General features: G+C 39.5%; 2 protein-coding genes across 3 annotated transcripts in view; one reads left to right on the forward strand and one right to left on the reverse strand.

Annotated features, from left to right (window-relative positions):
- The window catches only part of LOC125880938 (dynein regulatory complex protein 1-like), a 480097-nt gene that overhangs the window by 248234 nt on the left and 211044 nt on the right, over positions 1-20819 (reverse strand). The window contains exon 16 of one of the 2 annotated variants that reach the window (XR_007448172.1): positions 15530-19881. The exons of the other annotated variant lie outside the window; for it this stretch is intronic. The gene's annotated coding sequence lies outside the window, so the exon portion shown is untranslated. Of the gene's footprint in view, positions 1-15529; positions 19882-20819 lie in introns of those variants that run through there. 2 annotated transcript variants of the gene reach the window in all.
- LOC125881233 (gamma-aminobutyric acid receptor-associated protein-like 2) lies at positions 191-9137 on the forward strand. The gene is made up of 4 exons (XM_049564315.1): positions 191-407; positions 2843-2898; positions 3000-3172; positions 8579-9137. Exons 1-4 carry the CDS (start codon positions 374-376, stop codon positions 8667-8669), a joined length of 354 nt encoding a protein of 117 aa, XP_049420272.1. The 5' UTR covers positions 191-373; the 3' UTR covers positions 8670-9137.

Consider the following 20819-nt stretch of genomic DNA (forward strand, 5'->3'; position numbering starts at 1 on the left):
GCAGATATGATGTAAAAGTGGGGTTCTAAACAATAAACGTCAACGTGCTTTAAAGTGAAGAAATTAACCTATTTATTTTTTTTTTCATTTAAATGTGAAAAAGTCCGAGCGTCCCGTTTCCGTCTCTGCCGCCCCCCCTCCTGTGTGCTGCGGAATGGAAGAGTCCGGGTGTGACGTCACCGCCGGGGCTGATAGTGAAGAGCAGATTGTTGTTTGTTGTTTGGGAGCTGAGCTGTGTGACCGTTACACGGTGACTGAGAGAGCCACGGTTTAAAAGGACAACTTACAAGAACATAAATATATTTTTAACCCTGTGTATTGAACCCTGAGTCGAGTTTAATCTGCTGCATCGAGCGACAAAGAGCCCGGAAACATGAAATGGATGTTCAAAGAGGATCACTCGTTGGGTAAGGGAGGAGGGAGGAGCTGCTATTTCTGATGGATATCAAAAATGTCCACGCAGTTTCAATTTCTCAAGTGAAACCGTTTATTTGGCCTCATGGGGAAAGAAATTAGGGTTTAATGTTTGGTCAAAGCGTTGTTAAAGCCCGTCGGGCTCTCACAGTGGCCTGTCCTTCAGGCTTTTGTCTAAAGGAGGAGGCTCTGTAAGCTAGTTAGCTGTGCCGACACACATTAAATATAACCCATAACATTGATGCCACTTCATGTGAAAGTCTGTTTCCATGTCTCCACTTTGAATCAGAAGTGTTGGCTCCGTGCAGGTGAACAAAGCATCGTGTCTTTGTTCCTATTTCAGCCGCGATGACGACCTGGTTTCAGGCTGATGGTGGATATTAACACGGAGGAAACACATTAAGCTGCTAAAGCCTCCGTTTAGTTACACTGAGCAGCTGGGGATTAAAACTGGGATGTTTTATATACATAAATATTATATTTATCCTTTTGTCCACTTGGTATAAACTGGAGGCCTGACAGGCGTCACCAGGACGGGACTAAAGTTGTTTTGGCAGAACAGTTTCAGGCCTGCAGGCTGGTTTACATCCAATAATTTCATCTTTTATGGAATCAGTTCAGTTGTTTGTCAATAAATCCACTGATTTTATACACAAAAATAAATAGAAGTGGTTTGAGAAGTTACCAGAAGTTGAAATGACTTCTTTAATCAGCTTACTTTGTTAAAAGGAGTGTTGGAACTAAAAGTTATTCATGATAACATATATGAGACACAAGACACAGTTATTTATCTGAAAACAAAACATATCTGGTATTGAAATGATCCAAAATTCATAATCAATATCTACTTTCTGTTGACAGGCCAGCTGATCTGATGCCAGTGGCAATCAGACTTTAAAAAGAGGCTCCAGTGCTGTTATGAGCTCAGTTTTGTTGCTGTTGAGAAATAATGTTGAGACGTGAAGATCATTAAGAGCTTTGAAATGTTAAATCTAAAAAACTAAAGAGAACATGGCAGCTGGCATCCCTCCAGCATATTGTTACTGTTGGTGTCAGTGTTGAGACTACGTTACCCATAAATCCCTCTGCTCCTGTGAAAAGGAGGATGTTCTTTATCCAGATATCCAGTTTCATATTGCGCACTAACTGTGTAAAGTATGTGCCACCACAAGGCTGCAGCTCAGGATTGTTTTTAGTATTGATCAGACAGTTGATTAGTTTTTAATTAATAAAATTATAATTAAATGAAGTTAGTAAAAAAAAAAAGACAGTAAATATGGTGTTTTGGTGGGTAATCAAGAAACATAGGGAGAGAAAATAAAAGATAAAAAAGCAAATACTGTAATAGTTAAGTATTATAACTGAAATAGAAAAAATGACAATAAAATTATGAACAAACATTAAGGTGACATCTTCAAATGTAATTTGTTTTTTTAATTCAACCAACAGCCCAATAAATTATAATCATCAAATTATATATATATTTATTTAGCTATTAGGCAGTCCTTTATTCATTTAATCATTTAGTATATACATTTAGGTTTTCTGTTATTTTATTCTTTGTTTTTTTTATGTTTGGTTTCGGAGGTGTTGTCAGAGCTTGTCTTTTAGTTGTCCTGCTCTTTGGTTAAGACTAACGTGTAATCCTGATTATTGGAGCCGAAAATTCAGAGGAGTTAAGAGGGATTTATTTTGTGTCATGATAATACCTGTTACAGGTAACCAGAGCTGAAGACAGACAGATAGCTGTCACAACAACAGAGCATGTTGTGATTCAGTCATGCTCTGTTGCTGTGAGAGTTATCTCTCTCTCTAATTAAGTGCAAAAACAGACATCAAACACAAGTATCAACATAAAAATAAAAGAAGTATGTCATTTTAAGTGTGCACGATTTGGAGTTAGGTCTGCAAAGAAATGAAGTCATAAGTTAAAAGGATGTATTGCGCTGTGTGGGAAGTTACAGAAAATATAATTATAAGTCCACTTAGGGACTCTTCCAAAGAAATAAAGGAAATACAGAAAATAGATTTCTATATGATTACTAACTGGCGATGAGTCACTTTCTTTTGAGCAAATAATAACCAGATAATTTTACAGTAAATAATCGTTAAATGTGTTTCAGCAGGATTCCAGTCAGAGAGGCTGCCAGTTCGATAGTTACACGAAGAGTTAATGCGGAGATGTTCTATTGATGATGCACTTTCACCTTCTGAGTGTCTGGATTGATTCGTTCTTGTGGTCTCAGTGCGTCTAAATCTGCTGCAGCTGCCTGTGAATGTCTCACCTCAGCTGTTAAATATTGATCCGTCTCCATCACTGGTTTATCTCTAATGAAGGAAGAGGAGGTTCATCCTCAGAGATGTGTGTTTCTGTTGCAGTGCAAAATATTCACATGATTTAATATCAGTGTTGCTTTTTGTCCACCAGAACATCGATGCATAGAGTCAGCCAAAATCCGCAACAAGTACCCTGACAGGGTCCCGGTGAGTGAAATCTCTGTGACCTTACAGCCGATTCACAGCAGCGTGCCCGTCACTGTATTGATCTGTAATCAATGCGCACACATGTGTGTGTTAATCCTCAGGTGATTGTGGAGAAAGTGTCTGGATCACAGATAGTGGACATCGACAAGAGGAAGTACCTGGTGCCCTCTGACATCACAGTGGCTCAGTTCATGTGGATCATCAGGAAACGCATCCAGCTGCCCTCAGAGAAGGCCATCTTCCTGTTCGTGGACAAGACGGTGCCTCAGTCCAGGTCAGGGCCGGAGTAATTATTAAAGAATGTTATAGGTAGTTTTTGCAGTAATTATCATTGACATAGTTCAGTATTCAGCACTGATTTTTAATTCATTCATATATTTTGTTTGGAAATATATCAATATATTGTACAAAGTCGTTGTATCGCCCAGCCCTGCGTAGCTTCTACTAACTGACACCAGAGGTATCCAACAGCAAGCTAACTTAAAACAACAATATGTCAGGAAAAATCTTACTTAAAGGAAAAACGCTGTTCTCTCTCCTTAATGTTTCAGCAGTGCTCTCACACAAATCCCTGCCAATGGAGACACAATAATGTTGCTGCTTATTCATCATTTTAGTATGTAAACATCTGTTACGAGTCCCAGTGGACATTCAACCCAGGGCTGTTAGAAGTCAGTGTTATGGTTAGTATTAATCTGCTGGTTATTTTCTCCATTAATATTTTGATTGTTTGGTTTATAAAAATAAAAAACCAAAGATAATAGTGAGATATGCCCACATAATAACCCACTCACCAGAAGATGGCTAACGTTACTAGAGTACGATGCACATGATACATAATGCTCATTTTAATTTATCAACACCCTGCTACTTTTTTGTACTTTTTTTGTACTGCTCAGCTGTTTGATTTATATCAAACTGTCAAGAAACTTTAGATAAATAAAGCACATTTAACCCATTGTAAAGGGGAATAACAGTAGCCTATGTTAGCTTACCCTCTTGCGCTGTCTTTTTTGTCTTGCCAACAGGAGATCGTCCTCCTCGTCTGAGTGCTGTCGTAGCATTTCCCAAATTCTCTTGGTTTTTTTATCAGTATTTGTCTTTGCTGTCTGCAGCCTTTTCTCAAACAAAGCTCGTCTTTTTCTTATAATAAACAGCCCCATACGAGGAAGAAAGAACACAAGATGTTCAGGATCCTACATCGTGTCTTTTCCTGAATCACATTTCCTGCTGTTTCGCGTAATATGATTTCATGCTAGTTTCATGGTTGACGTGGTTACAACCAGCCAGTAACAACCTACATGTAAAGAGTCCTGACTACTCTTGGAAGGCTAAGTGGACCAGCGGTCTAGGTGCCATGTCTGAAGGGTACATACTGAAAGTGTTTGGTGGAAATGAGGCTTTAGAAGTGCAGTGTGAGTCGCACAGCTCTGGGCAGAGGTTAACACAGGGTTAGCAACATGTGTGTGAAAAGGGGCTCATTTATTATCCCTGGGCTGAGGATGCACAGCGTGAGGAGTCCTCTGGTTCATTGAATAGACTGGAAGATTAACCTCTTTTATTCTGTGATTTAGTTTATTAAGAATTATAATGTAGTCCGTCACAACTTCGCAGAGCACAAAGTGACGTCTTCAAATTGCTGAATTTGCCCAAAACTAAAATATATTTTATTAAATATCACATTCGACAAAGAAAAGCTGTGAATCTACACGTTTGAGAAGCTTGTACCAGCAAATGTTTGGCATTACTCACTGAGCAATTATCAGTTATCAATTATCAGAATAGTTGCAGATTAATTTTCCTTCAATTGATCGATCATCTTATAAATGCAGCTCTGTAATGATTCCGTGTTAAACATCAGGAGCGAGGACGTGACCTTATTTCTGTGCTGTCTGCTCTGTAATGATCCGCCACAGAACACAAACTCCTTCATGCTCATAAAAGCAAGTTGAGATAAAAGTTGAGTCAAACCACTTTATGGCTTCTATCAGGACGAGCGGTGTTTAATTTCAGACGCTGTCGCAGTCTGGATGAAGTGACTCTGTCTCCGTTTAATTTCCCGTGTGGCTCCTTATCTCAATTATTTCACTGTCATGGTTCAGTGTGTCAGCGCTCCTTTATAGGGCAGATTTACACAAGCTAATATATGTTTAGAATAAGTTGATCAAAGCAGCTGAAGGAACACACTTAATTTTTATTGTTTTTACAAAATGGAATAAAAAGATAAAGAAAAAAAAAAGAAATACAAACAAACAGAAATAAGTAAACAGATAAATACAAAGGTCCTGACTGCCCTGTCTCTCAAAAGCTTTCCATCCCTGTGACAGTCAGTGACTCGATCTCAGTCCTCATCCTGTGGGTTAACAGTTCCATATCATATACTTGGTTCATTCATCTTGTGTTGGTGGTTCTGCCTTACACAGTCTCTTCATGATGACCTTTTACAGGCTGCCAACAAGCTTTTCAGTAGATATCTGTCTCCTCTGAACACAGCTCCTCCTGCCATATAGATATGTTTGAGTACTCACCTGGAAAATATTAACTGGAGAATAAAACGCACTGAGTTAATGTGTTGTAAGAACTGGATATTCAGGCTGATGTAACAGTGACACAGTTCTTACAGCTCCCAGTGTGACTGTGGTTACACCCAGTTTAACTCCTCTCTGACCAGTCAGTCATGACTCAGCACTTTTTTAGAGAGACACTTTTACCAGTTTTACAATAGAAAGCAGTAAAACTCCAGATGTTTAGTAGTACCATTAAACATTTTGGTGATAATAAAAACCCTGTTTGAGCTCCACACTTTAAAAACTCACAGTAAATATACTGAACAGCTTCGACCAGTTATCCACAGTCTCTCAGACGCAGGCGCAGCATGGTTTGTTTGGCTCTGCCCTGTTTACAGAGCGGGCGGACAGGAGGCAAACCCAGTGATTTTACTGGGGCCTTGTCCTCATCAACAGTGACACTACTTAATAATTATAATTTCATGTAACAAATGCATTTAATTGAACTGAATTAAATAATTCCCCAGCATTTCAAACACAGGCTGTCTTAGTGTTAATGCACATTTGATATGGTTTTTACTGAAGGAATGGGCCCCACAGGGCTCCCATGGTCATTGAGAACCTGGAAAAGTTTTGGAATTTAACCACTGCATTTTCCAGGCCTGAAGAAGTCATGGAAAGTTTTGGAAAAAACACAAAATTTTGTTGTGTGTAATGAAATTGTTGCAGTAATCTTCCCTGGATAACTTTCCAAGTAATGTAAAAGATTATTTTTTGGGCGTTTCTGCCTTCACACAGGACAGATTCAGGTTGAAAGGGGGAAACAACATGCAGCAAAGGGACACGGGTTGGAATCAAACCCACAGCCGCTGCGGTAAGGCCAAAGCCTTTGTACATGAGGTGTCTGCTCTGCTACACGAGCTAGTGGATGTAACGTGGCTTTAATTTGCGTCGACATGTGACAACGTTTTGTTTGCCTTCATGTATGTTTTTTTCTCCGTGTATGTCTCCGTGTATGTCAGCTAGATGAAATTATGTTTGAATAGAGTTTGATGCCATGGGGCAAGAAAACAATATTATGGGTCCTTGAGAAGTTTTGAAACTTTGTCCACTAAATTTTGGGGAACCCTGGTGTGCAAACAAAAAGTGCTGCTAATGTAATGCTAGTGTATCAGCACTTTTTTAACCGTGGACATTTTGGTAACTATAATACTGTTTAGTTTTAACATTCTCAGCCCCGTCACAGAGAGAAGTGAGGCCTGAGGGTGCCTCCAGCAGGACTTTGACACTCGCTCCGTTCTGTAGAGAACCACATCTGGTGCCATGTGAAGGTCGGGTGGAGAAACAGCTGTGTGAACATTATCTAGAGACTCATACGTTTTTTCTCAGATTCCAGTTACAGAACTGTTTGAGCTTTTAGTTTTTACTTTTTTCTCAAGTTTTACCGCTGAAATCTCAGTAACCTGTCAGTGGGTCAGTTGTTAGAAACTGATGTTGTTCAGTCAGACAAACATTCGTCTCATAGTAAATTTTATTTTAAATTGGAGAGGAGACCCCAGTGTTTCCACATTTTGGGAAAATATGTATCAAATTATCCACAAGAAATCCAGTATACTGGGGCGTCGGTAGTGTAGTGGATAGTGCCGGCGCCCCATGTACAGAGGCAATACCTTGCCGCAGTGGTCACAGGCTCGACTCCAGCTTGCAACCATTTCTGCATGTCACCCCCCGCTCTCTCTCTCACCCCCTTTCACACTGTCAATATACAATAAAGGCAAAAGCCCAAAAAATAATCTTAAAAAAAAAGAAATCCAGTATACTACCAGTGGATGGAATGATGCAGCTTTGAAAAACAAAGTCTGGGATTTTTCCTCTCAGGTTGAACAGCCCGTTCTCGTTCAGATATCAGTGTTCTGTCAGTGATTTCAGCCTCAGACACCTTTCACAGCGGGTTGATATGCTGCCAGACGGCATCGGTTTGAAACACCGCCGGTAACGATGTAAGATAAGGAGCTGGAAAGTCCCTATCAGGCGAGCAGGAGAGAAGGTGGTTGAGTCCAACAAACCCAGGACTTTCATCCGGGAGTCCCCCGTTCAATTCCTCTGAACGTAGAGCCGAACCATGATGTGTTTTTCTAAACCTAACCATGTGCTTGTGCTGCTCAAGGAAATAACATAAACACCAGGTGTTTTACAGGCATACATTTATTTTAAAAACACTGTGCATCTAATGAGCAGAAACTTTACATTTCCTGTGAAAACAGAAGTATATTTTGAAAAGACGATGCATGTAACCGGTGTAAATTGACATGGTGTCTTTTGAACGTCAGCAGCAGATGCAGCAGACCTAGCGCATCATATTTAGACATTAAAGTTCACAGGTTGCGATGAGAACGTGTTGGTTTAAACATCATGAGGCATCAATGAAGAGCTGGAACGAGATGATATGAAATATGTAATTCTCTCTTGGTGTGTAAAGAGTATTTTAAAACCTTAAAGCTACTTAATGGGGGGAATAAGGATAGAATTAAGTAGTTAATCTGAACAAAATGTTCACGTTCAGGTTCATGCTCCAAAGTTTTTATTATTATTTTTGGTCCAAACAGAATCAATCTGCTGCAGCTTTTCCAAAAAAATGCAAAAAATTTCTTGATATTTGCAAAGAGATTCTGGTTTGTGTAAAAATTGCAAGACACAAGAAAAAAATATGAATATGAAATATCTTAAATATTATCAGTAGTAGTGGTAGCACTTAAATACAAAAGAAACAGTTGTTAGTTACTGGTAGTTCAGCAGAAAGTTAGGCACACTCGAGAGACTTTTTTTGCCCAACAGATAATTTAACAAACTGATGACTGAATGTGTCTCATATGAAATTATCTATGATTTAATTTAATTAGCTGCAACTTAATGTATTTTTTCTCAAACAAAGGGGAGGAAATAGTGACTTTGTTGGGGACTATTTTAAGCGGCGGATCAATCCACATTTGGTGCTGTATGGCGTATTTGTGTCAGCAGGACGGTGTGTGTGGGACTGAGTCAAATAAACTACAGTGTGTGTGTTTGTCGTGTTCAGGTGGCTGAGAGGAAGAAGATAGATCATACACACACAGCTGGTGTGACCGATCAGCTGTCTCGATCAATAACGACGTTGTGTCTTTTTCCTGTCGCAGCATCACGATGGGGCAGCTGTACGAGAAGGAGAAGGACGAGGACGGCTTTTTATACGTGGCTTACAGCGGGGAGAACACCTTTGGTTTTTAAACAACGAGAAGCCATGATCGTGACCGGCCTTACCTGCGCGACGCCCACCCACATCTAATCACAGCCCTCACTCGGCCCCTGGAGAACCCCGCGGGAAACCCCAGAGAGATTTCAGAGACATGAACGTACCAGAGAGACGGACCGATGGCTCACCTGACTGGATGAACATAAAGGAGTGCACCGGTGTGTTTGTTCTGGCCCCATGTTGCACCAGTTCTTTAAAGATTCCTAGATTGAGTTGTGTATAGTGTGTTACATTTCAATTATTTTGTGTTTGATGTTGTGATTCGAGTGTTTGTAGGAGGAACTTTGATTTTTTTTTTGTTTTGTTTTCACATTTTAAATGCGTGAATGAGTTTGCTTTTAGTTATGCTTTCCTCTTTGAAGACAATATTTAAAAAGAACTTTTAATTTAAATATTTGAAATGAAATTAGGATGACCTAACCAATAAAAAGATTAAAATTAAAGCTGGTTGTTGTTGTTGTTGTTGTTTTCCAAAATGGCAGCACTGTATTTGTGTATTCCTTAACTTAAGAAATAAGAAGTGCTTTGTTTAACCCTTTGAAGCTTTCAGACGCCTCTCAGGTGTTGAAACTTTTGAACCCTGAGCACACTGGTGCCATTTATTTCAAAAACACGGGGAAAAGGCAAAAAGCAACTTGGTAAGAAAAAATAATAGCTTACAAGACAGGAAAATATTTTAAAAACTACCTAGAGAAAAAAATCTTCAAATTTTATTATTACATATTTAAAATTATGGTACAGGATTATTGTAATTTTTCAGGTCATTTTCTTGTTTTTACTATTTTTTTTTTTTTTTTTTTTTTTTTTTTTTTTTACTGTTTTTCTTGTTTTTAATCTTCTCTTTTATTTGTTGCAAATTTTTTGGGTCTTTTTTTCTCTTGTTCACTGCCTTCTTCAGTGTTTTTGAAAGAAAGATTCAAATAGTTAAAACAAGCAGATTCCTTCTTTAAACTAAAATTAAAAAGAATAAATCAGAATGTCGATAATTTGTAAGTGTGTGATGTAAGGTTTGATATATCTAAAGGTGAACAGAACAAACACAAACCAGCCACTAGGTGGTGATAATGAATATAAAGTGCCATCAGTGTGTTACACACTACAACAGCATCAGTTGTTGGTATGTCTGCGTGTGTCCAGTGACTTGGGATTAATTTGAGTCTGTTAAGCTGTAGAGTATTTTCACACTGTGGTATTACCACTCTCATTAACCTTTTGATACCTGACAGCAAACTGGCTTGATTTCTTTCAAAAAACATGTTTCCAGAAACAGGAAGAAGGCAATGAGCAATGAACCAAGAAATGACCCAAAAGATTTGCAAGAAATTAGTTTAGAAACATTTTTTAAAAAGGAAAGAAAAGACAGAAAGTTAAAAACAATGAGATGACCTGGAAGAATTGCTTTAAAATTGTAATAATTTTAAATACGTAATAATAATAACAATGAATATAGCTTTCCCTTAGCTTTTGTCTTTTTGTGGGACATTTCTTACCTTGTTGCTCGATGCCTTTTTTCTTCCTTTTTTCCCATGTTTGTGAAAGAAATTGGGTGAAAATGATTTCAGTGTATCAGCACTTTTTTGGACATTTTGCTAACTATAATATGTTTCATTTTAACATTCTCAGCCCCGTCACAGAGAGAAGTGAGGCCTGAGGGTGCCTCCAGCAGGACTTTGACACTCCCTCCGTTCTGTAGAGAACCACATCTGGTGCCATGTGAAGGTCGGGTGGAGAAACAGCTGTGTGAAAATTATCTAGAGACTCATACGTTTGTTCTCAGTGTCTGAAAGCGGCAAAAGAAAAGTGATGTCACTCCAGGTTTCAAAGAGTTAAAGTAAGAAACACAAGTACTTCTTCCATCTCTAGAACATTATGCAGTGGCGTGTAAAAGTTTGGGCACCCCTGGTCAAAATTTTGTTTACTGTGAACAGTTAAGTGAGTAGAAGAGAAGATGAACTCTTATTAATTTTGTTTTGTACAATTTCAGAGGGAAAAAATGAAAGGAGCACCGTGCAAAAGTTTGGGCACCCTGAGACATCTGAGCTCTCCGACAACTCTTCCCAGGGTCTCAGACCTTAATGAGCTTGTTAGGGCTCTGGCTTGTTCACAGTCATCGTTAGGAAAGGCCAGGTGATGCTAATTTCAACTGACTCCTGAAACCTTGTCCCAGCAATCAGCAGCCATGGGCTCCTCTAAACAGCTGCCTAGCACTCTGAAAACTAAAAGACCTGATGAAGACTAGAAGAAGATAGCAAAGTGTTTTCAGGGAGCTGTTTCCTCAGTTGGTCATGTCAGTAAGAAATGGCAGTTAACAGGAACTGTGGAGGTCAAGCTGAAAACTTTGTGAGAGAGCTGCTCGTAGGATTGTTAGAAAGGCAAATCAAACCTCTGTTTGACTGCAAAAGACCTGCAGGAAGATTTCTCAGACTCTGGAGTGGTGGTGCACTGTTCTACTGTGCAGACACACCTGGACAAACATGACCTTCACGGAAGAGTCATCAGAAGAAAACCTTTCCTGTGTCCTCACCACAACATTCAGCCTCACAAGTTTGCAAAGGAACATCTGAACAAGCCTGATGCTTTTTGGAAACAAGTTCTGTGGACTCACGAAGGTAAAACAGAATCTTTATGGACACAATGAGCAAAAGGACACCTGTCCAACTGTTAAACACGGGGGTGGATGGATGATGCTTTGGGCTTGTGTTGCAGCCAGTGGCACGGGGAACATTTTACATGTAGAGGGAAGAATGGATTCAGTTAAATTCCAGCAAATTCTGGAAGCAATATTAGGCTACAAACATTAGGCTCCACCTACTGTTCTTTGTGCAAATTCAAATGTCCACTGAGGCTGAAAGTTGTTGCCTCTTGGTCTGTAATTTTCAACCTGTGAGTTTTGCACACTGCATGAAGACAAATGAGCAGAAGCACTGCTGGGTCTCAGTCACATATCAGTGCTCTCTGGATACTTGAGGTGCACTGTTTTTATTCCATCTTGTGAAGGGCTCATTGCACAAGTGAAGAATGCTCTCAATCAAAAAATGTAAAATGCAAGTCTCCTTCAAAAACTATCCACACCGTAGGGTTTGTGCAAAAATTAAAATGCCTTTATTTGACATGGCAATATAGATTAAAAAGACCAACGCAGACCTTCATCAGGGTTGCTGTCTGCTGTTACTCTGCAAACCACAATTAGGTTTTTGTGAACAAAATTATCTTTGGTGTCTTTTTTCCATCTGGCGCAGAGTAACTTAAGGTAACTTTTTAAATAACATACTTTTTAATCTTTGGGTTTGGGGGAGGTATCAGGTATTTTTAAGTCAAAAGGCTCGAGTCCAAGTGAAGTCACGAGTCTTTGGTGTTAAAATCCAAGTCAAGTCTTTTTTGGTTTTGTCAAGTTGAGTCTAAAGTCATCAAATTTGTGATATGAGTCCACACCTCGGGCAAAAAACAACCAGTTTTGTTGTTTGTTGGTGTCGAACAGTGGTCTGCAGCTCTGTTGGGTGTCGATCCAGCCACCATCCCCTCCAAGTCAGCTCATATATTACGTCACTATAGAAATGTTAATATGACACATATGACATGTTCAAATGTAACGCATCTATAGTTTGAAAAACACACGCCAACATCTTCTGCTGGTGACAAGGCTGTGTGTTACGATGAGGGGTTGATGCTTCAGGATGGTGATGTCAGTTCTGTAGATTTACAGGTGAACTGACTATTTCTGCCTAAATTATTATTAGATATGTTATGGATTTTCAAGGTACTGGGATGAAGAGTCAGAACAAACTCTGTGCAGCCAAATAAACGGTGAACTTAGGTGAAGACTAATGGGGATCCATAATAAAACATAAACATAAAACCTTAATATTTATTAGATCTGAAAGTGTTGAAAGATTTCAAAATGGCTGAAATTTGGGGGGGAAATTAGCCACAAGACATGTAGCATGTTTTCATCTGATGCAAGAAAGACGGCAGCCTCTGTGTGACACTCTCTTAACTACAAATGATTTGTTACACATTTTATAGTTCAAATACAATTTCTAATAAGTACCATCATCTGCGTCGTTGTGAAATATAAACCAAACACACTTTATATGCTGTATATATGGTAGATACAATATACAGCATGTACAGAATGGTAACAGACATATACTGTATATTGAATATTGTTTATTGTTTAGTTTCAGATCTATACAGTCACTGCAGTTGCGTCAGTACAAAACATGTATGACTGTGTGTAGAAAGATTTTTTCAGGCTGCTTAAAACTTCTTTATTTGGGTAAACTGTACTTTAAATCGAGGGCTTAGGTTTGTTTTTAACATTCGGGTGCAGACACATATGAAACAGGGAATCTGGGTGTTGTCTACCAGAAAAGAATATGAGCATCAGGCACTTGATTTACTGCATTATGGTGAATATTTAACGAACCAATTTGTGCATTTCTGCATCAGTTAATTTTGTCAAAATAAAAGTCCTTTGCTACTCTCCGCGACCGTGCGTCATAGCGAGAAGCCACGCATATCACGTGAAACAGTGGAATTATAGCTTTCCGACACTTGTTGGTAATCCAATGTTTTCATAGCAAAAAAAGAATGATAAAGTTACACTAAAATGATGTATAACAGAGCTTTCATACAGCTCTGCACACACATTACTCTTGGATGAATTACTCGCGAATGCAGGCTCGCACAGAAATGCCACGCATATGACATGAAAGCGCAGGAGCAGAGCTTTCTGCTGATACCACACACATCATTTTTGTCCAAGCCACGCTCCAGGATAGCTTTCCCCAGGTACAACACGCCTCACTCTCATTTACAAGACCCTCCTTCACCGGACACCCCCCTACCTGTCTCGCTTGCTGCACCGACTCCCTGTCACAGACAGCACTCGGTCCTCTCTCCATATTCTGCTCACAACCCCCAAAACCAGATCCACATTTGGCCTTGCATCACTCCAGTCAGCTGCCGTTTCTGACTGGAACGCATTACAAAAACACCTCAAACTGGATAAATTAATTTCAATCCGGCCTTCAAAGAGGCCATCTCACATCTTTTTACAGACTCCTGCATCTGCTTCGCTACCGTCTAACCTTTCCCTCAGTCTGCCTGTATTCTGTGCTGAGCGCCCATACCTGCCGCCGTTGGCCCAGGCTCCTTTTTTTGTAATATGATGTTGCAAATAATCCTGTTATTAACTTTGTTTTTATGTTTTTTGTGTTGTGATGTTGTAAATAATCTTCGCTATTAACCCCCACTGCTTTGCCTGTATGACTGAATAGATGTTTGTTAACCCTTTCTGTCCCTGTCACTCTCTTGCTATTCGTCCGCATAGCCATGCTTGTGTGCTGCCTCTGCTGATGTCCTGCTACATGTCTGTATAGTTGTGCTCTGTGCTGTGCTACCGTCTTTTCAACCAATCCTTTTTCTTTCACAGCCCTCCCCCTCAAGAAGCTTGTGCCTCTTGTCAGGCCATCATTGTAAATAAGAACTCGTTCTTAATGATTCTGCCTGGTTAAATAAAGGTTAAATAAAATTAAAAAAAATCATTGTGCTGTCATCCCATCATGCTATAAATCCAGATCAATTGTCTACAAAATAAAAACCTGACGAATTTCTTTACAATCCATTATACAGATCTTGTTATCAGTCACTTCATATAGTGAGGAATATCGTATCTTACCACGTCTTAGGCTTGCGTGTGTTTCTCCCTGTCTATCCACATTTGTAGTCCGGCTTTCAAGATGCAAATATCTCCATATTGTCCAGTTGACACTCCATCAAACTTTGTATGACAAGACCAGCCACTTCACCTTTGCGCACCCAGACAACTGCAGCCTAATTATGCATGCTGACAGGGCCGTAGTCACCATATACATTGAGGGGGACACGTGCCCCCACCAATGCCCAAAATGTCCCCCCAATATATAACTGAAACTGAGAAGCAAATATTATCTTGGAGGACATCATTGCACTTGGTTGACTATTCCTCTATGATCTTAGATGTAAATATTGCATGTTTCTTTCAGATAAAACACATTTTTGACTTGTGAATGAGTCAATGGAATTTCTTGCAATAATGAAAAAATACTGGCAATTATGTCCGCCTGGTACAAACCACATGTTTTGGACAGCTGTGAAGTGACAGAATGTCCCAGCATCATGGTTCTTATATTGCCAGATTCCAGAGAGTCTCCCCTCTTCATATATGGCAGAATATGTCTTCTTCCAACTTGCTATGGTGAGATACATGTAAAAATCTAAGAATTTAGTCACACAGATTTGTTTTTTTCATTGATATAAAAATGAATATAAAATATAAAAAAGGCCTAGGGTTAATGTATAACCAATGATGATAGATAAATGTCATACCAATAATGTGTCTTTAAAACTGTCTGCCTCAGTAGATTTGTTTTCCTGGTTTCACTTCCTCGTCTCTCTTCAGCAGCCTTTCTGCGAACACGTTTCAATACTCAGTAGTAGACAGAACAGTTTGGAATTTAGAGGAAGAAGAAAGGAAAGCAAACTTTCTTCCTCATCCTCAAAATCAAGTCAGATTTCTCTGGCGTCGCTCCTCCTCCGCTAAAGTCTCCTAACAGACGTCATGACAGTGATGAAACATTTACTTTCTCAATTATTTGACATTTCATAAACTTCTACTGTAGAAATATTATTCATTCAGATGTTTCCTTTGTGTCATAGTTCTCAGTTAAACTCCCCAGGAGTAAAAGTTCTGCATTCAAAACTTTACTTGAGTAAAAGGATTAAGCAATTTGAGGGGGTGGCGGGGGGGGGGGGGGGGGGGGATGATGCCCCTTGTTGGCAAAATAACCAAAATATTCACCCCCTTTGCTATGAAGCCCCATCCATTACCTTCAGAAGCCACATAATTAGTTAAATAAGATCCACCTGTGGGCAATCTAAGTGTCTAAGTGTCACATGATCTCAGTATATATATACACCTGTTCTGATTGGCCCCAGAGTCAACACCAGTGCAACACCTACTGTATAAGCAAGCAACACTATGAAGATCAAGGAGCTCTCCAAACAGGTCAGAGGCAAAGTTGTGGAGAAGTACAGATCATTGTTGAGTTATGAAAAATATCCCAAACTTGAACACCCCACAGAGTACGATTAAATCCATTAATAGAAAATGGAAAGGTTATGCCACCACAACAAACCTGCCAAAAGAGTCACCCACCAAGACTGACTGACCAGGAAAGCAGGGCATTAATCGGAGAGGCAACCAAGAAGCCAAAGATAACCCTGAAGGAGACTGTAGTATCTGTCTGTAGGACCACTAGAAGCCGTACACTCCACAGAGCTGGGCTTTATGGACGAGTGGCAGGAAAATCCTTAAAGAAAATAATAAGGCAGAATGTTTGGATTTTGCCAAAAGGCATATTGGAGACTCCTCAAACATATGGAGGAAGGTACTCTGGTCAGATAGGATTAAAATTTAACTTTTTGGCCATTAAGGACAACGTTATATCTGGTGCAAACCCAACACCTTTCATCACGTTGAAAACACCATCCCCACCATGAAGCATGGTGGTGGCAGCATTATGCTGTGGGGATGTTTGTCACTGGCAGGGAAACTGGTCCACGGGGACTTTGCGTACTTTGCAGCACGTCTTTGGGGTTCCCCAGGGAATTATACTCAGCCCACTACTCTTTCTCTTGTATAGTAAAGACCTACCATTTTCAAGTAAGCATGTGTTCTTAATGCCAACAAAGAAGTATATTCTTCTTCTCTGACTTAATGACTATCGGTGTCAGCTATCAAAATTGCACTTACTTAAAAATACAGAAGTATTAGCGACAAAATGAACTTCAAATGTACAGTTTGAAATGAAGTGAAGCAGAAGTGTAAAGTAGCATGAAATGGAAATATTTGAGTAACATACAATTGCACTAAAATATGGCACTTGTAAAACACTTAGTTACTTTCCAGCACTTCTTTGGGGAATCATACTTGTCCCATTACTCTTCCTCTTGTAAATTAATGAATGACCCTCTAAAGCTAAGTAGTCCAACTGTGTTTTTCATGCCAACAGAGAAGTAACATTATTCTTTTCTTTTTTTTCTCACTTTTTATTTCATGTTTTTTTTTTTGACATGGGACAGACATGAAAAAAAACCCAATAAATTACATTAATGATGATAATAAAGTAACCTCCATCTTCAGCCTAGTACAGCATCGTAATTTCATTAGGTACATCCATGCCAACCTGCCCCATCAACAAAGCATAAACCACAATCCATATTGTCAAAATGTTCGTTACAAATCATGTTTTCAACATACACACCATGGATTGTATCATCCTCGTGGCACTCCTTCCCATTATATAACTTGTCAAGACCAGTAACATGGAGGGCAAGTACAGGTGAAATAAAATAAACCCAACAAAAAACTATTAATTAAAGGAAGAGGGGGAAAAAAACAGAAAAAAACTATATATAACAAATTCATAAAGGATCCCTGCTCCAAGTTAAGTCATAAAAAGAAAACTTATTTTATTGTGTTATGTAATAGCATCTTAGCTGGAGTCCATCTCTTAATAAACTTAGGTTTTTGAAGCTTCACTTCATATGTTATTTGTTCCATTTCATATATGTCTCCTACTTTTTGTAACCACAAGTTATAGGTCAGCGGGTTGGGCTTTAACCAATTCAGTGTGAGTAACATTCTTCTTAACTGACTAAATGATGACTAACAGTGTCAGTGTCTGCTCAAGTAAAAGTACAGATGTATTGGCAACAAAAGGTACTTCAAAAGTAAAATCACTCAGAATGCAGAGTGGTGACTGTCAGTGTTTTACTGTTATAAGATAAGATAAGATAAGATAAGATACACATTTATTGATCCCATAATTGAGAAATTCCAGTGTTACAGCAGTCAAGGGAAAGAGTCAGATTAAAGATGTCAGTATTTAAAAACTTAAAAACACTAGGCATGCAGAAAAGTACAAAAAATACAGAAAACAGCAATAAATAATAACAATAATAATAATGAGCAGTGGATAAAAAGTGAGCAATGGATTAAAGTGAACATATTTAGTGCAAAGTGAATATTGAATGTGCAAATAAACAACAACATGGGGGACAGCAATGTGTGGTGTCAATAAAGTGTCCATGGTGCAGTTTACTGTGAGCAGTGCTGGTTATGTAGCCTGATGGCAGCAGGCAGGAAGGACCTGCGATAGCGTTCCTTCACACACTTTGGGTGAATCAGTCTATCGCTGAAGGAGCTCTCCAGAGCTTTTATCTCCTCCTGCAGAGGATGGGAGTCATTAGTCCTCAGAGTTTATTGTTAAGATGAACACCCAGTACTTATAAGATGTCACCATCTCAATGTCCTTTCCCTGGATGTTCACCGGTGTTGGGGGGAGGAGTCTGTGCCTGCGGAAATACACCACCAGCTCTTTGGTTTTCCCCGCGTTGATCTGAAGGTGGTTCCTCAGGCACCAGTCCACAAAGTCCTGGTTCAGTTCTCTGTACTCCCTGTCGTCCCCATCTGTGATGAGGCCGACGATGGCAGAGTCGTCAGAGAACTTCTGCAGATGACAGGTGGGGGTGTCGTATGAAAAGTCTGCAGTGTAGAGGGTGAAGAGGAACGGTGCCAGCACCGTCCCCTGCGGGGCCCCGTACTGCAGACAACCAAGTCCGATACACAATTATTTTATATATATATATGTTATTTTATATTACTGGATCATTATAATTAATGTATTTAAATGGATGCAGTATTTTAATGTTGCAGTTGATCTTAATGTGAAACATAACTAGTAGCTGCTCTTAAACACAAGTAAAAGGTACCAAGTTTCTCTGAGAAATGAAGTGAAGCTGAAGTGTAAAGTAGTATAAAATGGAAATATTCAAGTAACACACAAATGCCTCTAAATTGTACCAAAACACAGCACTTGAAATATACTTAGTTACATTCTAGTATTTTTGGGGGGTTCCTCAGGGAATCATACTCGACCCACTTCTCCTGTTCTGGCATATTAATAAATGACCTTCTTTATGTAAATACTTAGTGCTGTATTTATGCCAGTAAAGACGAATCGATCTTCTCAGATACAGCACTGACTATCAGTGTGAAATCATTCACACTCCTAATAATATTGCTTCTATACTGAAGATTACAGGAACAAGAAAAAAAGTTTCACTTCACCTCATTAAATCTTGGTTAAAATTAGAATAATGAAGTCCAAACGTACTGAACATGAATGAACTTGTCTGTGCAACAACAGCCAAACTTTGTTCTTAGAAACTCTGCAGTGCTGTTTCTGAGATGAGGAAGTGAAAGTTATAAAGGTCATTGTAGGCCGACTCCTAATGTGATGACGACTACTGCTGCTGCTAATGCTGACACTGCTACAACTAGGACTGCTACTTAAACTGTACTACTCTAATGCTGAAAGAAGTATTCAAATACTTTACTTAAGTAGAAGAAGTATTAAATCACAGTATAAAAATACTTAATTGCAAGTACAGTTTTCTGCATTTAAAACTTCACTACAAGTATAAGCAATTAAATGTACTTTAAGTATTCAAAGTAAAAGTACTCATAATGCAGAGAGGTGACTGTCAGTGTTTTACTGTTATATTAGAGGGTCATTATTATTACTGATTCATTAACATGGATGAAGTACTCTGATGTTGTAGTTCATCTCAATTTAAAAAAGTTATTTAAGTGTTGTGTATCTCCAAAAAGGAAATTCTCAAAACTGTACTCAAGTGCAGTATTTAAGTACACTCACCAGCACTTTATTAGGTACACCTGTTCACCTGCTCATTAACACAAATAGCTAATCAGCCAATCAGGTGTGAGCAGCTCATTAACATTTAGTCATGTAGACATGATGAAGACGAGCTGCTGAAGTTCAAACGGAGCATCAGAATGATGAAGAAAGGTGATTGAAGTGACTTTGAACGTGGCATGGTTGTTGGTGCCAGACGGGCTGGTCTGAGTATTTACTGGGATTTTCAGCACAACCATCTCTAGGGTTTACAGAGGATGGTCCCAAAAAGAGCAAATATCCAGTGAGCCAAAATGCCTTGTTGATGCCAGAGGTCAGAGGAGAATGGCCAGACTGGTTCAAGATGATAGAAAGGCAACAGGAAGTCAAATAAGCACTGGTTCCAACCAAGGTGTGCAGAAGAGCATCTCTGAAGCAACAACACCTTGTCCAACCTTGAAGCAGATGGGCTACAGCAGCAGAAGACCACACCAGGTGCCACTCCTGTCAGCTAACAACAGGAAACTGAGGCTACAATTCACACGGGTTTTCTCACCAAAACTGGACAATAGAAGATTGGAAAAACCACATTCAGATGGAAGCATGGATCCATCCTGCCTTGTATCAACGCTTCAGGCTGCTGCTGCTGGTGGTGTAATGGTGTGGGGGAGATTTTCTTAGCACCAACTGAGCATGGTTTAAACACCACAGCCTACCTGAGTATTGTTGCTGAGCGTGTCCATCCCTTTATGACCACAGTGTACCCATCTTCTGATGGCTACTTCCAGCAGGATAACGCACCATGTCACAAAGCTCACATCATCTCAAACATGACAATGAGTTCACTGTACTCCAATGGCCTCCACAGTCACCAGATCTCAGTCCAATAGAGCACCTTTGGGATGTGCTGGAACGGGAGATTCTCATCATGGATCAACTGTGTGATGTCATCATGTCAATATGGACCAACATCTCTGAGGAATGTTTCCAGCACCTTGTTGAATCTGTGACACCAAGAATTAAAAAGGGGTCCAACCTGGTACCAGCAAGGTGTACCTAATAAAGTGGCCGGTTAGTGTAAATGTGGTTACTCTCCATCACGGCACTGCTTCAGCTACAATGGCCTCTTCCAGTGTTTGATATTGTCACTGCTATTGTAAGCAGACGTAACCTAAACCTACTACCTAAACTAATCCCTATGCTGCTACTACAGTAATTCACAGACAGAGTGACAGAGCCTTTGCAGTCAGAGCTCCTCAACTCTGGAATGACCTGCCTGAGGAGATCAGGGCTGCAAACTCGGTCTCATCTTTTAAATCACTTCTGATTTCACTGATCTTAAGTGGTTGCAGTCTGCAGTCCTCACCACTAGACAACACAAAA

The sequence above is a fragment of the Epinephelus fuscoguttatus genome, linkage group LG2, assembly GCF_011397635.1.
Source record: "Epinephelus fuscoguttatus linkage group LG2, E.fuscoguttatus.final_Chr_v1".
Classification (NCBI taxonomy): Eukaryota; Metazoa; Chordata; class Actinopteri; order Perciformes; family Serranidae; genus Epinephelus; species Epinephelus fuscoguttatus.

Coding starts and splice junctions, on each gene's coding strand:
- LOC125881233 (XM_049564315.1), top strand. CDS start 374: ATGAAATGGATGTTCAAAGAGGATCACTCGTTGG. Junction 408..2,842: donor CAAAGAGGATCACTCGTTGG/GTAAGGGAGGAG, acceptor TTTGTCCACCAG/AACATCGATGCATAGAGTCA. Junction 3,173..8,578: donor AAGACGGTGCCTCAGTCCAG/GTCAGGGCCGGA, acceptor TTCCTGTCGCAG/CATCACGATGGGGCAGCTGT.